At 34.4% G+C, this 15,910-nt stretch overlaps 1 protein-coding gene across 1 annotated transcript in view; it reads left to right on the forward strand.

The window, feature by feature from the left end:
* Positions 1-15,910, forward strand: part of LOC128809856 (sodium channel protein type 1 subunit alpha-like) — a 91,344-nt gene that overhangs the window by 48,671 nt on the left and 26,763 nt on the right. The window contains exons 13-20 of the mRNA XM_053982235.1: positions 963-1,095; positions 1,893-2,131; positions 4,524-4,697; positions 5,307-5,663; positions 6,379-6,861; positions 9,706-9,823; positions 11,262-11,416; positions 14,042-14,215. Of these exons, the coding sequence (XP_053838210.1) occupies positions 963-1,095; positions 1,893-2,131; positions 4,524-4,697; positions 5,307-5,663; positions 6,379-6,861; positions 9,706-9,823; positions 11,262-11,416; positions 14,042-14,215 (1,833 nt within the window). The remainder of the gene's footprint in view (positions 1-962; positions 1,096-1,892; positions 2,132-4,523; positions 4,698-5,306; positions 5,664-6,378; positions 6,862-9,705; positions 9,824-11,261; positions 11,417-14,041; positions 14,216-15,910) is intronic.

Below are 15,910 nucleotides of genomic sequence, written 5' to 3' on the forward strand. Positions count from 1 at the left end.
AGTAATAGAGTAAAAACTTACACATTCATAAAAATGCTATGCTTCACTGTATTACTGTGCCATACTTTCCTTTAGCTGATCTAAAGGTCCATCTAGCTATCGTAGTTGATATACAGTGGAAAATATTATACAAAAATGTTCAATAACTGCAATCAATATGATGCTGTATTACCACTATCAAAATTAGCATTATTAGTTAATTTTGATATCACTCTTCCTTATCCGCCTGGTTAAAAATGTAAGGAAGTTGTCAATTACTTATTACCACTTATTTCTCATTCCTATATATTTTCCATCCATTTCTGGTGGAGTATTGTAGTATAGACAACAAATAGTTCATTGCAAGATCAAAGCTTAATACATATTTCTAAAAATGCAAATGGCTGTGTGAACATATTGGCAGCACATATTGCTGCCATTCTCTTACCATACAAAGGTAAGAGAAAATGTCTCCAAAAAAATTTCTTGCTTAGTTCAAATTTGTCTATTCAGACTGCTAAAAAATACTAGCATGAGGAAGCATGAGGAAGTCAGACTTTTCTTACTTGCTACAGTTTGATTAGGAGAAAAGACTATTATGTTGCAAACCCCAGAATATTCTGTCAACAGGAGCAAGGAAAAAAAATTACAGTTTGCAAAATTTTGTGCAATATTTTGAACTCAACCCTTTTCCATTTGTTTAAATTTGTTTAAATGTTTAAAGACTTTCCATATCTTAAAGAAAAAAATGCAAAAATTGAGTCAATAAACTCCCTCTCAGTCTTGAACTGTAGGTACCTGTGACCTAATGGAATTCTAAAATTATTTAAAAGGTACTAAAAAGTAATAAAAGTCTGACATGATAAAATATGAAGTGCACGGAGCACGTGTCCAAGCTAAGACACTACTAACAGGCTTATGTAGTATTTGCTTATCTGGTTGTTTCTTCAACGTGGTCTCACCTACTATCGTTCTCTGTATAGGGCACCACAACAGAACCAGAAATGAGGAAGAGAATATCAGGTTCTTTTCATGTTTCTATGGACTTCCTGGAAGATCCAGCTTTAAGGGAAAGAGCCATGAGTATTGCTAGCATCCTCACAAACACTGTGGAAGGTGTGTGCTATGCATAGGTTAATATTTAATTCTGTTTTTCCCATAGATTTCTAAAAGTTTGATTTGAAACTTGAAAACAGATTTAAAATAGCTTAAGTACAGATAACATCCAACAAACTGATATATATTTACCAGTAATCTCAAAGCTCTTTATTTATTAAGGTTATTATATAACTAAGCATTAAAGTTATTACATAAAGAAGCATTTCTATCTCATTGTTTTGTTGCCTTCTAACACATGTGAGTGGGTACTTACACATAGTAATTAAAAATGTATTATTGGACACAAAAAAGCCACTGAATATTCTTCAAACATATGCAACTATTGTTAAAATATATAAGCATTTTTACAGTTATATTTATTCAATCATTCTGTAAAGCTATTCTAGGTCATCAAAATGATTTTTTTCTTGAATTCGGAACAAACATTTTCACTTAAATGCTACAAATTTCAGAATAAAAATATTTACATAGCTGAACAGTAGGTGGGAGAAACAAGCTGAAGTGTAATCACGGAAAAATTAAATACATATTAGAAACTGATGCATAAATTGATACTGATTGGCATAGTGATAGTAATACAAAGAAGTTGTGCTTGACAGATAAGCTTTGAACATAGCAAATATATTCAATAGCAATTTTTAAAGGCTTTCCTTAAAAGCCCTGTGGAATCGGGGCTTAAAGGAGGTTAATCAGTACCACTACAGACTGAAAACTTGACTGGTACAATTCATATTTGAATGAGGACTGTTAGAGAAATCACATAGTTGCATACATAAATTTTCTTTTCCCCACAGAACTTGAAGAATCAAGACAGAAATGCCCACCGTGTTGGTATAAATTTGCAAATATTTTCTTGATCTGGGACTGCAGTCCACACTGGTTAAAAGTTAAGCACATTGTCAACTTAGTGGTAATGGACCCATTTGTTGACCTGGCTATTACAATTTGCATTGTTTTAAATACACTCTTTATGGCTATGGAACATTATCCAATGACCGACGAATTCAATAATGTACTTTCAGTTGGAAATCTGGTAAGTTTGTTGGGGTTTTACAGTCATGATTTGGAAGGAAATATGCCTGTAGTAACTGAAAGAAAAGGTTTTAACAGCTTTTTGGATATTTATTTACCTTCAGATATAAGTATCAGAACATTTTTGGAAATTTGACTGTCAACCCTGGCTCATGTAGCTTAGGATGCTGTAAAATCAATATACTGCTGTGTTCTGCAAAATCAAATTAAAAATTTAAAAATTGGCTCCAATGCTACATTAAGTAAAGTCCATCTTAAGCAGAGTTTGATTTGTGTAACTACTACAGGAAATGCATTTTTTCCATGAAACAGACACTATGCAAATAAATGCAGTGTTAATTTCTCAATCAATACAATATAAATCTTTAAATTATGAATGTGTTTTTAATTGCTGTTTCCTGAGCAGAAATTACAATAGCTAAAAGATCCCTTTAAAAGCATTTCTAGAATTTTCTTGTGCAAAAGTCTTTTTATATGGATAAGTGGATTGTTTTCTTTCTATGTTTTATGTAAAAAAAAATCCCACAGTGCTTTTTCCTCTCCTATTTTTTATTGTTTTTATCCTCTGATAATTAGTAAGATGTATTTTCTTCAGGTTGTCAGCTGTATTTTCTCCCTTTCTCTCTGCCTCAAAAAGATAAATTATTAAAGATTTCATGAGTTAACTTTTTGTAGCTCTCCTGCTTTTGAACTGACAGGTTTGATCATAGAAGTATCTGCAGCTACAGTCCTACTTTATGTCCTTCTTAAGAACTGATTTCTTATAATGTGATTTTTAATAATCCTTGTTTTGTAATGAGGAACAAATAGTTCCTCATATATATATAGTATATATATGAGGATATATAGTATATATATGAGGAACAAATAGTTCCTCATATATATATAGTTATATGTAAATAACTATAGAATTTGGGGGGGAGAATGAATAGAAAATTGTACAGCTGATTTTCATATACTTAATATAAGGGAAATGCTGAACCTTTGTTTCCTAATAAAATGTAAAATTTTGTATTGTAGCATTTTATAGGTTTGTTTTCCAACCAAGAAAATTCCCTATAAATCTTGGTGTACCTCTGACAACAAAGGGAGTGTGAGAGAACCTGTCTATAAGCACCACATTCTTCCAGTTTTAGGCTCCCTGACATGAACCCCTTCTGCAATAGAGAGGATCTTGGAGGTTGCCTGCTCCACTTTAAAGCTTCTTGTGCTGTTCTGATTGTTAAGAACCTGTCAGCATTTCAAACTGTATCATTCCTATGTCTTTCTCAGGGGTTCCAATCCTATATCTTAAAAATTGGTAACCTTTCCCTCTCTGGTGTCTGTATCTAGAGTGTATTTAAAGACTATAACAATCTATCTTGAGTATTGGTGTTCCTAGGCAGAGCAAGTCAGACTTCTTTCCTGTCTCCTGATTATCCCACTTAGATTATTCTCTTTAGCTGTCCTATTTTCTTTCCAGCTTGCAGAAAAATGGGTTATCAAAACCAGAAAAAAAAAAAAAAAAAAAAAAAAAAAAAAAAAAAAAAAAAAAGAAAACAGAAAACAACCAGTCAGAGCAGGGCTCAAGCAGTTTTTAACAGTGACTTTAGTACATTCCTATCCTAGAAGAAATTCTCCCAAGACTTCTCTCAAAGCTACCCAGGTTTATTACTTTGGTGGGTCTTAAATATAATTCCTACTTCGTTCAGCACAGAAACTCATTATGAGAAACCACTACCAGCAGCACTTTGTTTAAAATGCATTCTTAATTACTCTTCTATTCCTGATATTGAAATGTTTAAGCCAACCAACTTTGCTGCTACTTCTGGGCATGCCTAGGTAGAAGTTACTCAGCTTCAGGAAATTGTATCTCAGCACATCATCATGTATCTCAGTTGCTGTATCAACTGAGGTACATTATAATATACCATTTATAATATTCCATTTATTCATCTGGTATAATCACACCTCTGTTCAGCTGAATTATAGGCAGGTCATAGCAGGCAAGAAGCTGCCCCCCTGTAGCCTTAGATTTGGCCTAATTTGTAATTTGTACAACAAGAAAGAGCTATACCATATAATTTCTTGGAAAGCATTCTGGTTTATGTTCTGAAAATCAAATTTGGGACATTCTTTGTACTACACATGATAAAGTCCATATCCTTAGAAAGTTGAAATTGGATTTCAAATGTTATAAAACAGAAGTTTTGTAATTTGCTTAGTACAAAATTTAATCAATAGAAAAATTACCTGATTTTCTGACACTTGTTAAGGGAAGGTGGGCATAATAAATCACTACAGTAAATGTAACTATTTTTAAGTATTGCTTTTGGATAAGACATAGCTTGAATTAAACTAGATCTGGAGTATTATGTTTCACCTTGAAATAACAAACTGCCCTTTGAACTCAGGTCTTCACTGGAATCTTCACAGCAGAAATGTTTCTCAAGATAATTGCAATGGATCCTTACTATTATTTCCAGGAAGGCTGGAATATTTTTGATGGCTTTATTGTAACCCTTAGCTTGGTTGAACTTGGTCTTGCGGATGTGGAAGGACTATCTGTTCTTCGATCATTCAGATTGGTAAATATACTTCAATTGTACTGATTTTTCAATGTGGCTTTATTAAAATAAGTTTATTTTTGTCTTAAAAATTTGCTTGATGTTTGCCATGATACTGATCCTGAGGACAGTTTCATTAGCACAAATCCTTACTAATTGTGGTATTTTACAGTCTTCAGTGGAAATTGATAGAGATTCAAACAGATAGCAGTAGGTACCCTGGGCTTATTTCCAAAGTATCCTTTGTATGTACACACCTTAAACATCCCACTATGCTGAATTAAATTGACTCACTAGAGGTATTATGCTCTGATTGGCATCACAGGAACAGATCTCTACAAATACTAGTTTAAAAGTTGTCCAGATTATTTTAACAGGTGAACCCTAGATTTTAAGTTCAAATCAGTAGCTTCTTTGGCCTTCAGTAAAAGCTATGCTTTGAGAATATCAAATTACAATTTTACAAATTTTTCTTGAGGGAAACTTCCATCTTCATGCTTTTAGGCAAGATGATATCCTCTGAACAATCCAACTAAAGGCATATTTTGCAGCAATATCCTTACACAAATTAACGTTCAAATAGCCTTGTGTCTTTCTGGTTCGCCTAACAATATTTTTCTTTCCTTCCAGTTACGAGTTTTCAAATTGGCAAAATCCTGGCCAACACTAAATATGTTGATAAAAATTATTGGTAATTCCGTGGGAGCTCTGGGGAATCTGACCCTGGTGCTGGCCATCATTGTGTTCATTTTCGCTGTGGTTGGGATGCAGCTCTTTGGGAAGAGCTACAAGGAATGCGTCTGCAAGATCTCCAGTGACTGTGAACTTCCTCGCTGGCACATGCAAGATTTCTTCCACTCTTTCCTGATTGTATTCCGAGTGCTGTGTGGAGAATGGATAGAAACCATGTGGGACTGCATGGAGGTTGCAGGCCAAGCTATGTGCCTTACAGTCTTCATGATGGTCATGGTGATTGGAAACCTAGTGGTATGTAATCCAAGTGTTAACAAAAAATTATTTGGCAAGAGAGTGGTCTCAGTCCTGAAGTGAACTAAGTGCTCTGGCTCTGCTTCAACAAAGCACTTAAGCAGGTGGTTTCAAGAAATGCTTAAAGTTAAGCTTAAGAGCTTTTTTGGATAAAGAACAAAATATTCTGCCATGTCAAAATCCTAAGAATGTCCGAGTGGGCACTTAAGAATATGACTAATTTCTCTTTTGGCCCTTTGAAAATATTTTGTGCTCCAAATAATTTTAGTTTATGGGCTCTTTATAGACCATTTGCTGTGGATTTTTTTTATTATTTATACCATATGATTAGTCACCTAAATAATCTAATTTCTGTTGTGTGATGGGATAAATGAAACTTTTTAATGATGCTGAACAGCAAATCTGATAGCTCCATTTTTAGATTATAAGCTTTGACACCAAAATATTTACATACTGTGGGGAATTAAAGACACATTTACAGATATTAGTCGTACAAATATTTTTGAATAGTGAGCAGGACCTGAACTAAATGAAATAAGCTTGGTTTTTACAGAGAAGAGAAAAATTTTTGAGGGTACTTTTTGGTTATGGTGAATTATTGGGTTTTCAGTCTTTGATGTCAATAATAGGACATTTTTTAACAAAATAAACGTTATTTTTTAAAATAAAGCATCTTAGAACATCTTAGAACATATTTTTAAAAATCTTTCTGCAGGTACTGAACCTATTTTTGGCCTTGCTCTTGAGCTCATTTAGTGCAGACAACCTTGCTGTGACAGACGATGATAATGAAATGAACAATCTCCAGATTGCTGTGGCAAGAATGCAGAAAGGCATAGATTATGTGAAGAGAAAAGCACGTGAATTCATCCAAAAAGCTTTTGTTAAAAAACAGAAAGCTTTAGATGAAATCAAGCCACTTGAAGATTTAAACAACAAAAATAGCTGTATTTCTAACCATACAACTGTGGAACTAAGCAAGGACCATGATTATATTAAAGATGCAAATGGAACCACCAGTGGTATAGGCACAGGCAGCAGTGTGGAAAAATACATAATTGATGAGAGTGATTACATGTCATTCATAAACAACCCAAGCCTCACTGTGACAGTGCCCATTGCTGTGGGTGAATCCGACTTTGAAAATTTAAACACAGAAGAATTTAGTAGTGAATCAGACCTGGAAGAAAGCAAAGAGGTATTTAGATATTTTTTGCACTTCTCTCTCATCTTTTGAGGGTTTTTGTTATGTGCGATTTTGTTTGATTGTTTAGGGTTTTTTTGTTTTACTTCTCATAAACCAGTGTATTCAATGCTTAATCAATTATTTTGACATTTCTTTGTAGATAGGCATAAATGAGTACATAAAGGAGGACCTAATTCTTGATGAACAGAAGTGTGAGAAAGAGTTAAGAATTATAGCCTCCTAGAGGGGATAAGAGGCCATGTAATGGGAGACTCAACTAATCCATAAAACCAAGTATGGTCCACATGGTAGTTATAACAACTTGTAGGGGACAGTGCCTTAGCTGCAGTGTTCTTCCACTAGAAATTTTTGTTTGCCTTCTGTGACAAGGGCCCCATGAGGAGTGTGATACATCTTCTCTCTGCCTCTTGAAAAAGCATATGTAAACCAGAAAATGTATAAATAGTTTATGTAACTCCTTTAGACATTCCTTTAGACATATGAATTCTTTTGAATTTTAAAATTGTCAGCTCTTCTACACCTAGATTCCCATAAAAAGAAGTCTTAACCAGACTCTCCCATATAATTCAAATTCACTTGGTTGTTAAAATTGAAAAGTACCAACAGATGAAAATATCTACTGTTGCCAAAGGAATGCTAAAGCAGACTATTGATATAATGCCTTTTTGAGAACTGTAATTTTAAAAAGCATATAAAGGCTATAACTATTCCATTACATAACTTTTTGTATGTGGCTATTTTAGCAAAATAATTGAAATTGACTTGATGACAGAATTTGCAAAACAACTACACCCTCAATGACTTATTTTGTTGCCATTTTATCAAATTAGAAAATTGCCCTTCCAGACACTTAACAATGTTAATTTTCTCACTTGAGAAACCTCAGCCTTAAACAGCTAGTTCCCATTTTGGTTGCAATGCAGTTTCTTTACAGGATAGCTCATCTTCCCCCTTCTGTCACACGGTTGTATTGCTACCATTGTTTCAGACGCCAAATTTTAGGGTAGCTGAATTCCTTATCACTATCCTTTCAGTGTGTGTAAGAGCCCTCTAGTGCTCCCAGCCAGTGTTAAGCTAAGTGCAATTTTTGGATCCTCCTCCAAGAAAGGAAACCTGTACAAAACAGCCTCTCCCCACAGCAACTTACTTCAGAGACACTGTTGTTCTCATTCCCTAATTAATATCTGCACCATTAATAATTAATAATATAATTAATGATTATAAATATTAGCTAAAATGTCTATAATTAATTTGACTTATGCTTATGAACCACTGCTACAATAAAGGTTCTTAAAATTTCTTTCAGCACATTATGAACAACTCTCAGCATGAACAATTTCAAAATAAAACATTTAAACAAAGATCCTTTAGAAGAAAACAATGACATATCATCTACTCTCCACAACTACCTTCATGCTGTCCAGTCCAGTCTTCCAACTTCTCACAGAGCAGACAGTCAAATAGAGAGACATCAGCTGGTTTATGACTGACCAATGGAGAATTGTTCCTGTTTAGACATAGACTCAGTTTAGGAAAGCTTAGGAAAGCTGTCTGCTGATGTGCTGCTACCTGTAGGAACAGGGTTACCTTTTATCCCATTGAAAAAGTACTGTGACACTTCTGACTTATTGCTGCCACTGCTTTAATAAGAGTTTTGTTGTAACTGTTTGGGGTGTTTTGTCCTCAATACCAAAAGGCCTGCTGCCACCTAGCAATGATGAACCCGGGAGGAGGCTGCAGCGAGGTGGGGATCAGGCTCTTTTCCCAAGTAAGAAGAGACAGGATGAGGAAATGGCCTCAAGTTGCCATAGGGGAGGTTTAGATTGGATATTGGGGAAAAATTCTCCACTGACAGGATTGTCAAACACTGGAATAGGCTGCCCAAGGAAGTGGTTGAATTGTCATACCTGAAGGTATTTAAAAGATGTGGCACCTCACCTGAGGACATGGTTTAATAGTAGTCTTGGCAGTGCTGAGTTTACAGTTAGACTCAGTGATCTATATTGCAGTTGTTTCATTATTTTGTTTAGCCATTCATACTTAAATATATTTCCTTCACAATTTTGCCCAAGTTTTAGCCACAATACCAAAGAGATAGATTGCAAGCAGGTTCCAGCTGCACATTACATGTTACAAGTTTTGGGATTTTTAGGATGAGAATTAGCTTAAATGCATTTTTTTTTTTTTTTTTTTTTTTTTTTTTAATTTGGTTTCCAACTTATGCCTCACTGTCTTTATGCTCGTCACGTTGTTGAAAATTTGTTGATAAAACACATCTGATTTTTTTATGGGCTTAAACTACCTCAGCCTTATTGTATGCAGATTCTGCCTCACTCTGAGCTAGACTTCCAGCAGTTTTAATCTGGATTTACTAACCCCTGAAGTATGGCCTTCTCTGCTTTTTTTCCTCATTCCTCTGAGCTCCCACCTCATTTATGCAGTTATTTTTAGACTCTTACCTGATTTCCAGTAGACACTACAAATTCCTGTATATTTTTTTAAGCTTCATTATTTCTATGTAGGTCAAGAGATCATTATGACTTACGGCTTGTTGTGGTCATAAATCTTCTCAGATTTAGCATTACCCACATTTTTCAGTTTAAAGCACAATCTTATTTAAAGTCTGATCTGTTACTGATACAACTTCTATTTAATAGATTCATACAGTACAGGAAGAAAACCAGACTATAAATTTCTCAGGTGTTTTATCAACAACTTACTTATGTTGAACTCTAGAATATTCAAAAACATTGTCTAATTTACTTATTTCAGAATCAAATAATATTTGCCTTTTAATTATTTACTGTTCATTTGTGATGCTTCTTTCCTTTATAGAAGTTAAATTCATCTAGCTCATCTGAAGGCAGCACAGTTGATATTGGACTTCCTGCAGAAGAACAACCAGAAGCTGAACCTGAAGAAGCCCAGGAGCCAGAGGCCTGCTTCACAGAAGGTATTTGGAAGAAAAACATTAGTAATAATTATTAATAGAATTACAGAACCATTTTCTATGTAAGTTAAGTATTAAGATTTATGAAGCATATTACCCTTTTGTTAGTGTTTAAGCTCTGATTACTAGCAGTAGTAATTTTAGTCCATAACTCATTATGTGGAAATTGATACCACAATTATATAATGTATTGGATAAACAGTTAAGAAAACATTTTATTGGAAATGTATCTCTATTTCTAAAATAAGAAAAATGCAGTATTGAAAGTTTTATTTTAGTATGTTACTGTACTTTCAGAGTTTAGTTACAGATAATAAACACACTTTAAAATTTTCTTCACAGATATCTAAGTGCTTTATAAAGTATACATTACTACAATAAAATAAATCTGTTTAGCGATAAATGAAAACTGCACCTAGATGGTCTTGTGAAAAATGCTAAATGAATCTTCTACAAATTGGCAAAAGGAGAAGGAAGAGCCTTGCGTGCCAACTGGGGAAAGAACAGTCTAATATGGTGGACTCCTTCATCTTTCATTCTTCCTTATATTGGCCCACAATTCAATAAAACCCCAATCTGGTCATAAATGTTTTTCCAATGGCATTTCTTTGGGAGAAACCTTATGGATGTGTGCATGTGAAGGAGGTGGAGAAAGAAATATTTTTTTTAAATAATAGTATCAGGATACAAATACCATTTTTGGTATCTGTAAACAAAAGTTAGATTTAGGCATTGGAGAATAAATGCTATTGTCAGGTTGGATTACTTCTGGACATGATAACAGATCATTCTTTAGAAATTTGCATTGAACTCATAAGAGGTAGTACTGTAACAGCCTAGGATTTGTCATGGAATATACTGTTATTTATTACTAATATTTTTCTGCATAAAAGTCAGCAGCTAAATTATAAAAGTGTAAAATAAATTAGGGGCACTAGTTAGAGAAATTAACTGGTACTGAAAAGCCCAGAATTTAGATAAGAGGCTTAGGTTTTTTTCATGCAATGAATGCAAGATTGCCTGAATTGAGTATCCTGAACAAAAGAAGGTACAGTTTAATATTATTTGCCCATATCTTACTACATCAACCTACCTGATGTTTGGATGAGTTTTTATATTTTAACTCTTACTTTGTATTCTGTAATTTGGCTTCATGCTTGATGGACTTTTATCTTTTTATGTGCACGGTATTGAGCACTTCTTGATAAATGAGAAATGCATTCTTCTCACTTGTTAATTTAACTGTAAATTCCAACTGTCTCAATTTTTTTTTTCTTTGAAGAAAAAGGTTATCTAGGTAAAAATCTATTGGGTTTTTACTAAATAGCACAGTAAAGATAGCATTATATTATTAACAGAATGCATAACCAAAATTAATGCAACTCAACAAAATCTCTTCTTTTTTTTTTTTCCTCCTGTCATTACATACAATGTTCTAAAGGCTGTGTAAGAAGGTTCAAGTGCTGTCAAGTAAGTATAGAAGAAGGGAGAGGAAAGCAGTGGTGGAACCTTAGAAAAACCTGCTTCAGGATTGTTGAACACAATTGGTTTGAGACTTTCATTGTCTTTATGATTCTCCTCAGTAGTGGAGCTCTGGTAAGTAAAACACGAACAGAACCTTTCTGTGTTGTCAGAAAACTCCTTATAATTATCTCTTCTAACACAGCTTTAACTTAATACAATTCCATGTCTTCAAATGATAGGACTAAATTTTCAGGCCTTGGGAAAAGCAGCAAAACCAGTCTCTTCTTAACAACATGTAGAAAAAAGAACAGACAAAAGTGATTAGAGAGAGCCTACCTCCATTGCTGGAAGTGGCAGTGATATGCCTCAGGCAGAGAGAAACCACATGTGAAGAAGAGAATGTACTAAACTTTCTTATTTGTTTGCGCTCCCTCCCTTCACTGCTGTTTACTGATGTAGCTCAGGGAAAAGGACTGTCACTGTTGAGTATTTGGAACCATAATGGCATAAACAGTTCAAAACACCTTGCAAGGGCCAGGGCTTCCTTATGTAGTCCTATCAATGCTGTGTGCTAGAACAGCAAAAAAAAAAAGCTAAGACTGTGTGGGGTTTTTTTAATTCCTTTCTAAGAATAAGAATTTATTATTTAGACTTAAAATTCAAACTTCTACTGACTCATACTCATGTAGACTGAAGGGACATCTGCAAAAACATGGATTTGCTTTTACAAGCATGCAAGGGCAGAATAAAGGGAAGCCAACCATAATAAAAATCTATATAAATGAATTAAATAAACTCTAACAATAATATGTTTTTTCAAAAATACAAATAATGATGAAGAATAAAGAAGTTATAGATGAATTTTTAAATTAAAGTGAGTCTGAATAAATACACTGAGGTGATGTTTCTTAGGCAAACTATTTACTGTAAGATAATGCAGAGTATATCTAGCCTCTACCCTGACAGATTTAATTACCCTTTAGCAAATTACTTAACTTCCTACATAATAAACAAAATTGTGTTTCAAATTGTATTATAAGCTCATTAGACCACTGCCAACACTTTAAAATACTGTTAAATACTGTTAGCAGTTTATGATAATACCTATCACTAGTTTCAGCTACATCTCTAATAATTATTCTGCTTTTGTTTGGTCTAATATTGACACAATCATCAGAAAAACAACTTTTATGCAATGCCATGTGACACCTTCCATGCCATTTAAAATCCTCCAAATAACAAAAAAAAATGTCAAGTTTACGCCAATGAATTTTGTTTCATACAACTAAGTGGAGAAAATCGTCAGTGACAAGAAATTTAAATGAGAAAAGTAGTGGAAGGAGATCCGAAAAAGGTGAATTTCTATTACTATATTTAGAGAAAGTTTGAGACAAGATCCCACAGTGTTAGTACCTCGTGCTTGTGAGTCTAAGGTGTGTCATGCAAAGAACCTTTATTTTGTGAAAACGTTTCAAAGACCATGGATTGATTAGCCCAAGTCTCTGGAGATGTGAGACTCTGCTCTCCCTTTAAAGTCCTTTGTGATAGCGAACAGGTTTCTTTGTACCTAACAGCTCTGCATCCCACATTCACCCCAAGGCCATGCTCCAGACAAATCTCACTGTCAGCACAGCCAGGAAATGCAGCAGGCACAGGCTGCCTGCACAGCCCTCCCCAGGCTCCCAGGCAGGGAGCAGACACATTTCCCTGCCAGGAGCGCTGCTCACTCAGCCTCTGGCATCCCCCACCTGTACAAATGAAACGGCAAGTGCTGACTTCCCGGTTCTAGTGAATACAGGAGTGTCAGGTACCACAGTGCCTGATGGAAGTAACCAGAATTACACAGATCTTAGCTTGATGTCTGATATACAAACACTAATCACTTGAACTGACAGATGTCAAGTGGTTCAAAAGTAAGCTGAGTAAAAATGAATGTTAGTATCAAAAAATATCCAAATCTTTGCAAGCTAGCTGATCATTCCAGTTCTTTCAGCTTCATAAAATCAGTCAGTCTCCATAAGAAATAATAGCATCATTGAAATTTGAAAGCAATTAAAGGAAAAAAAATTGAAGAATTTATGAAAAGCAGGAGCTATTTGTTTTTCTATTGCCTAGAAATGAGAACACAAAAAGTGTAAATAACATGGCAAGGAGCTCAGAAATTTTATGTATCTCATAAAATGTGAATAATAAAGCAGGTAATTGATTAAGATAGATTTTTTTTTTTTTTAAGAAAGGAGTAACTTATTTTAAGATTTATAACTTAAAATTTTCAGGAAGCCAGAGGATTTAAAAACAAAAGTTAGCTTGTATTGTCATTGTCCTGAAAATTTTACAGCTATGGCCCTGGATTTTGTAGTTGGGCCTACCTACATGCAAGCCAAATGATCTCTGTAGAATTCAGTTCAGGCACAACACTTGGCAGAATCAATTCCATTTGTCACTATGCAATATGATCTGAGAAGAATAATTCACTATAAGCAATAAATAAATACATTTTTAAAAATCTCTGACAAGTGTAGTGGTTGCTGTGTAATATCTGCTTCTTCCTCCTGTGACCTGGAAAAATATATTTCCATAGGGAGAAAACAGATATATACTGAGTTATCAGAAAAAGAAGCATTAGATAGAAATGACATATCCTTGCCTTTTCTTAAATATTATTTCCTTTTTTTGTTGTCTTTGGTTTGTTGTGTTACAACCTGAAGCATGTGCAGTAACCAAACATAACACAGCTTTGAATGTTTATACTCACAGGCTTTTGAAGACATATATATTGAACAACGTAAAACTATCAAGACCATGCTGGAATATGCTGACAAGGTCTTCACTTACATCTTCATTCTGGAAATGCTGCTGAAGTGGGTGGCCTATGGCTACCAAACATATTTTACTAATGCCTGGTGCTGGCTGGACTTCCTGATTGTCGATGTATGTAGTGCATTTCCTAGGTGATACTTTTATATTTGTCTGATAATTTTTAAACTTACTTTCTCTGCAGCCATAATATCTATTAATGCCAACTAGTCTATTTTTCAATTTGAAAAGTAAGGTAGCTGGAAAAATTCCATGTTTCTCTCTCTTTCACTCAATGTTTGCAGCACTGCCTTGCTATGTTAAGAGAGACTGGAAGTTCTCCTGCTGAACACAAGGACCTTGCATGGTAGCTCCCAAGCAGTTTGGGGGTTGTTCCCAACACTGCTGTTGAAAGAGGTCATCCTGCCTTGCATTCTGGCCTGGGATGCTCGCTCCCACCTTCAGACCCATCATTCCTCCTGCTGTGGTCTAGGTTGAACTCTGCATTTAGATGTGTGTCTGATCCACCAGACATCAGACAAACATCTGAATCAAAACTCCTCTGGCAAGAAAATGAATATCATATCCACAAATTTCAGCATGTGGATAAATTAAGGGCTCCACAAGGAAAGAAAGATTTATCTCTAGCACTGGTAGTGTGGATTAATTAGTATTGAAGTCCAATAAGTACTAGTGAGCTTGCAGTCTTCACAGGCATGTTTGAAATCTTTGCTGCAAGGGTTATCTCATAGTTCTAGCTCTACAGTACTGTGCTGTGAAATGGGAGAGAACATTTCTTGATGCATTGATACAATTATGGAGCATTTAAGAATATCCTGGGGAAAGAAACATCAATGTGCAGGAATGCATACTGTTTCTGCAGCTCATGAATTTCTGTGGGTGAACGTCAAATACTATGTTTTACAGAGTTACAAAACCAGAACCAGTCACTATATTTTCAAGACAGTAATTTCTGGTAAAACATATACAAAAACCAAATATTGAACAAGCTCAGTTTTAAAATTAAGATTATTTTTGTCCTGGTTTCAATGACTTAGAAATGTACATTGAATAGGCAAAAAGAGATCTTTATAAGAATTTATTGTCCCAAAGTTTTGCCAAAAATCCAACACTTTCTCAATGTGCTCCCATCATACAAGGGCTAATTAGAGCATCAGAACAATTAATTTTCTTCAGTTTGTTTTTTGTCCTCCCTTCTTTTTTTATGGGTGTTTACAACATTTTTGATTTGTATACATTGTGGTTTAAATATATTGAGGATTCAACTCCACATATACAGCTACATATAGCCATGTTTCATACAAAGAAAATACCCTCTCTTGGAAAACAGTTTGCTCTTTAGTATTGAAATTCTCAAAATGGGTACCTAAGTGATACCTACAACAAAAAAGCTTGAACAAGCATGCAAGAAGCAGAATCAGCTGTTCATTTTTTAAACCAATTTTCTCTAATATTTGACCTTATTTAAATTGTACTATCCCGAACAGCCATCTTGTGAATGTGAAAATGTGAATACATCATGATGTGAAGGTATAGTACATATTCAAGTGTCTGAATTAGTTCATGATATATGCTGGATTTACACACATGGATATTTTCTTTAATTTTCTTTTAGATTAAGGCAATTTTAAAGTTTTCAGTAATACGATGAATGTGCTGGAAAAAGGAAATTTAGATTTCAGAAGAACCACGTTTCGTGCTTGCTAGAGCTGCTGAAAAGTTCAGAAAAGCTATTTACTTTTAACAGCTAAAAATTGCACATATAATGCTTGTTTTTAAATATGAGCACAGTCTTAGAATTCTTTTTAC

This window comes from Vidua macroura, chromosome 7 (genome assembly GCF_024509145.1).
Source record: "Vidua macroura isolate BioBank_ID:100142 chromosome 7, ASM2450914v1, whole genome shotgun sequence".
In the NCBI taxonomy this organism is placed as follows: domain Eukaryota; kingdom Metazoa; phylum Chordata; class Aves; order Passeriformes; family Viduidae; genus Vidua; species Vidua macroura.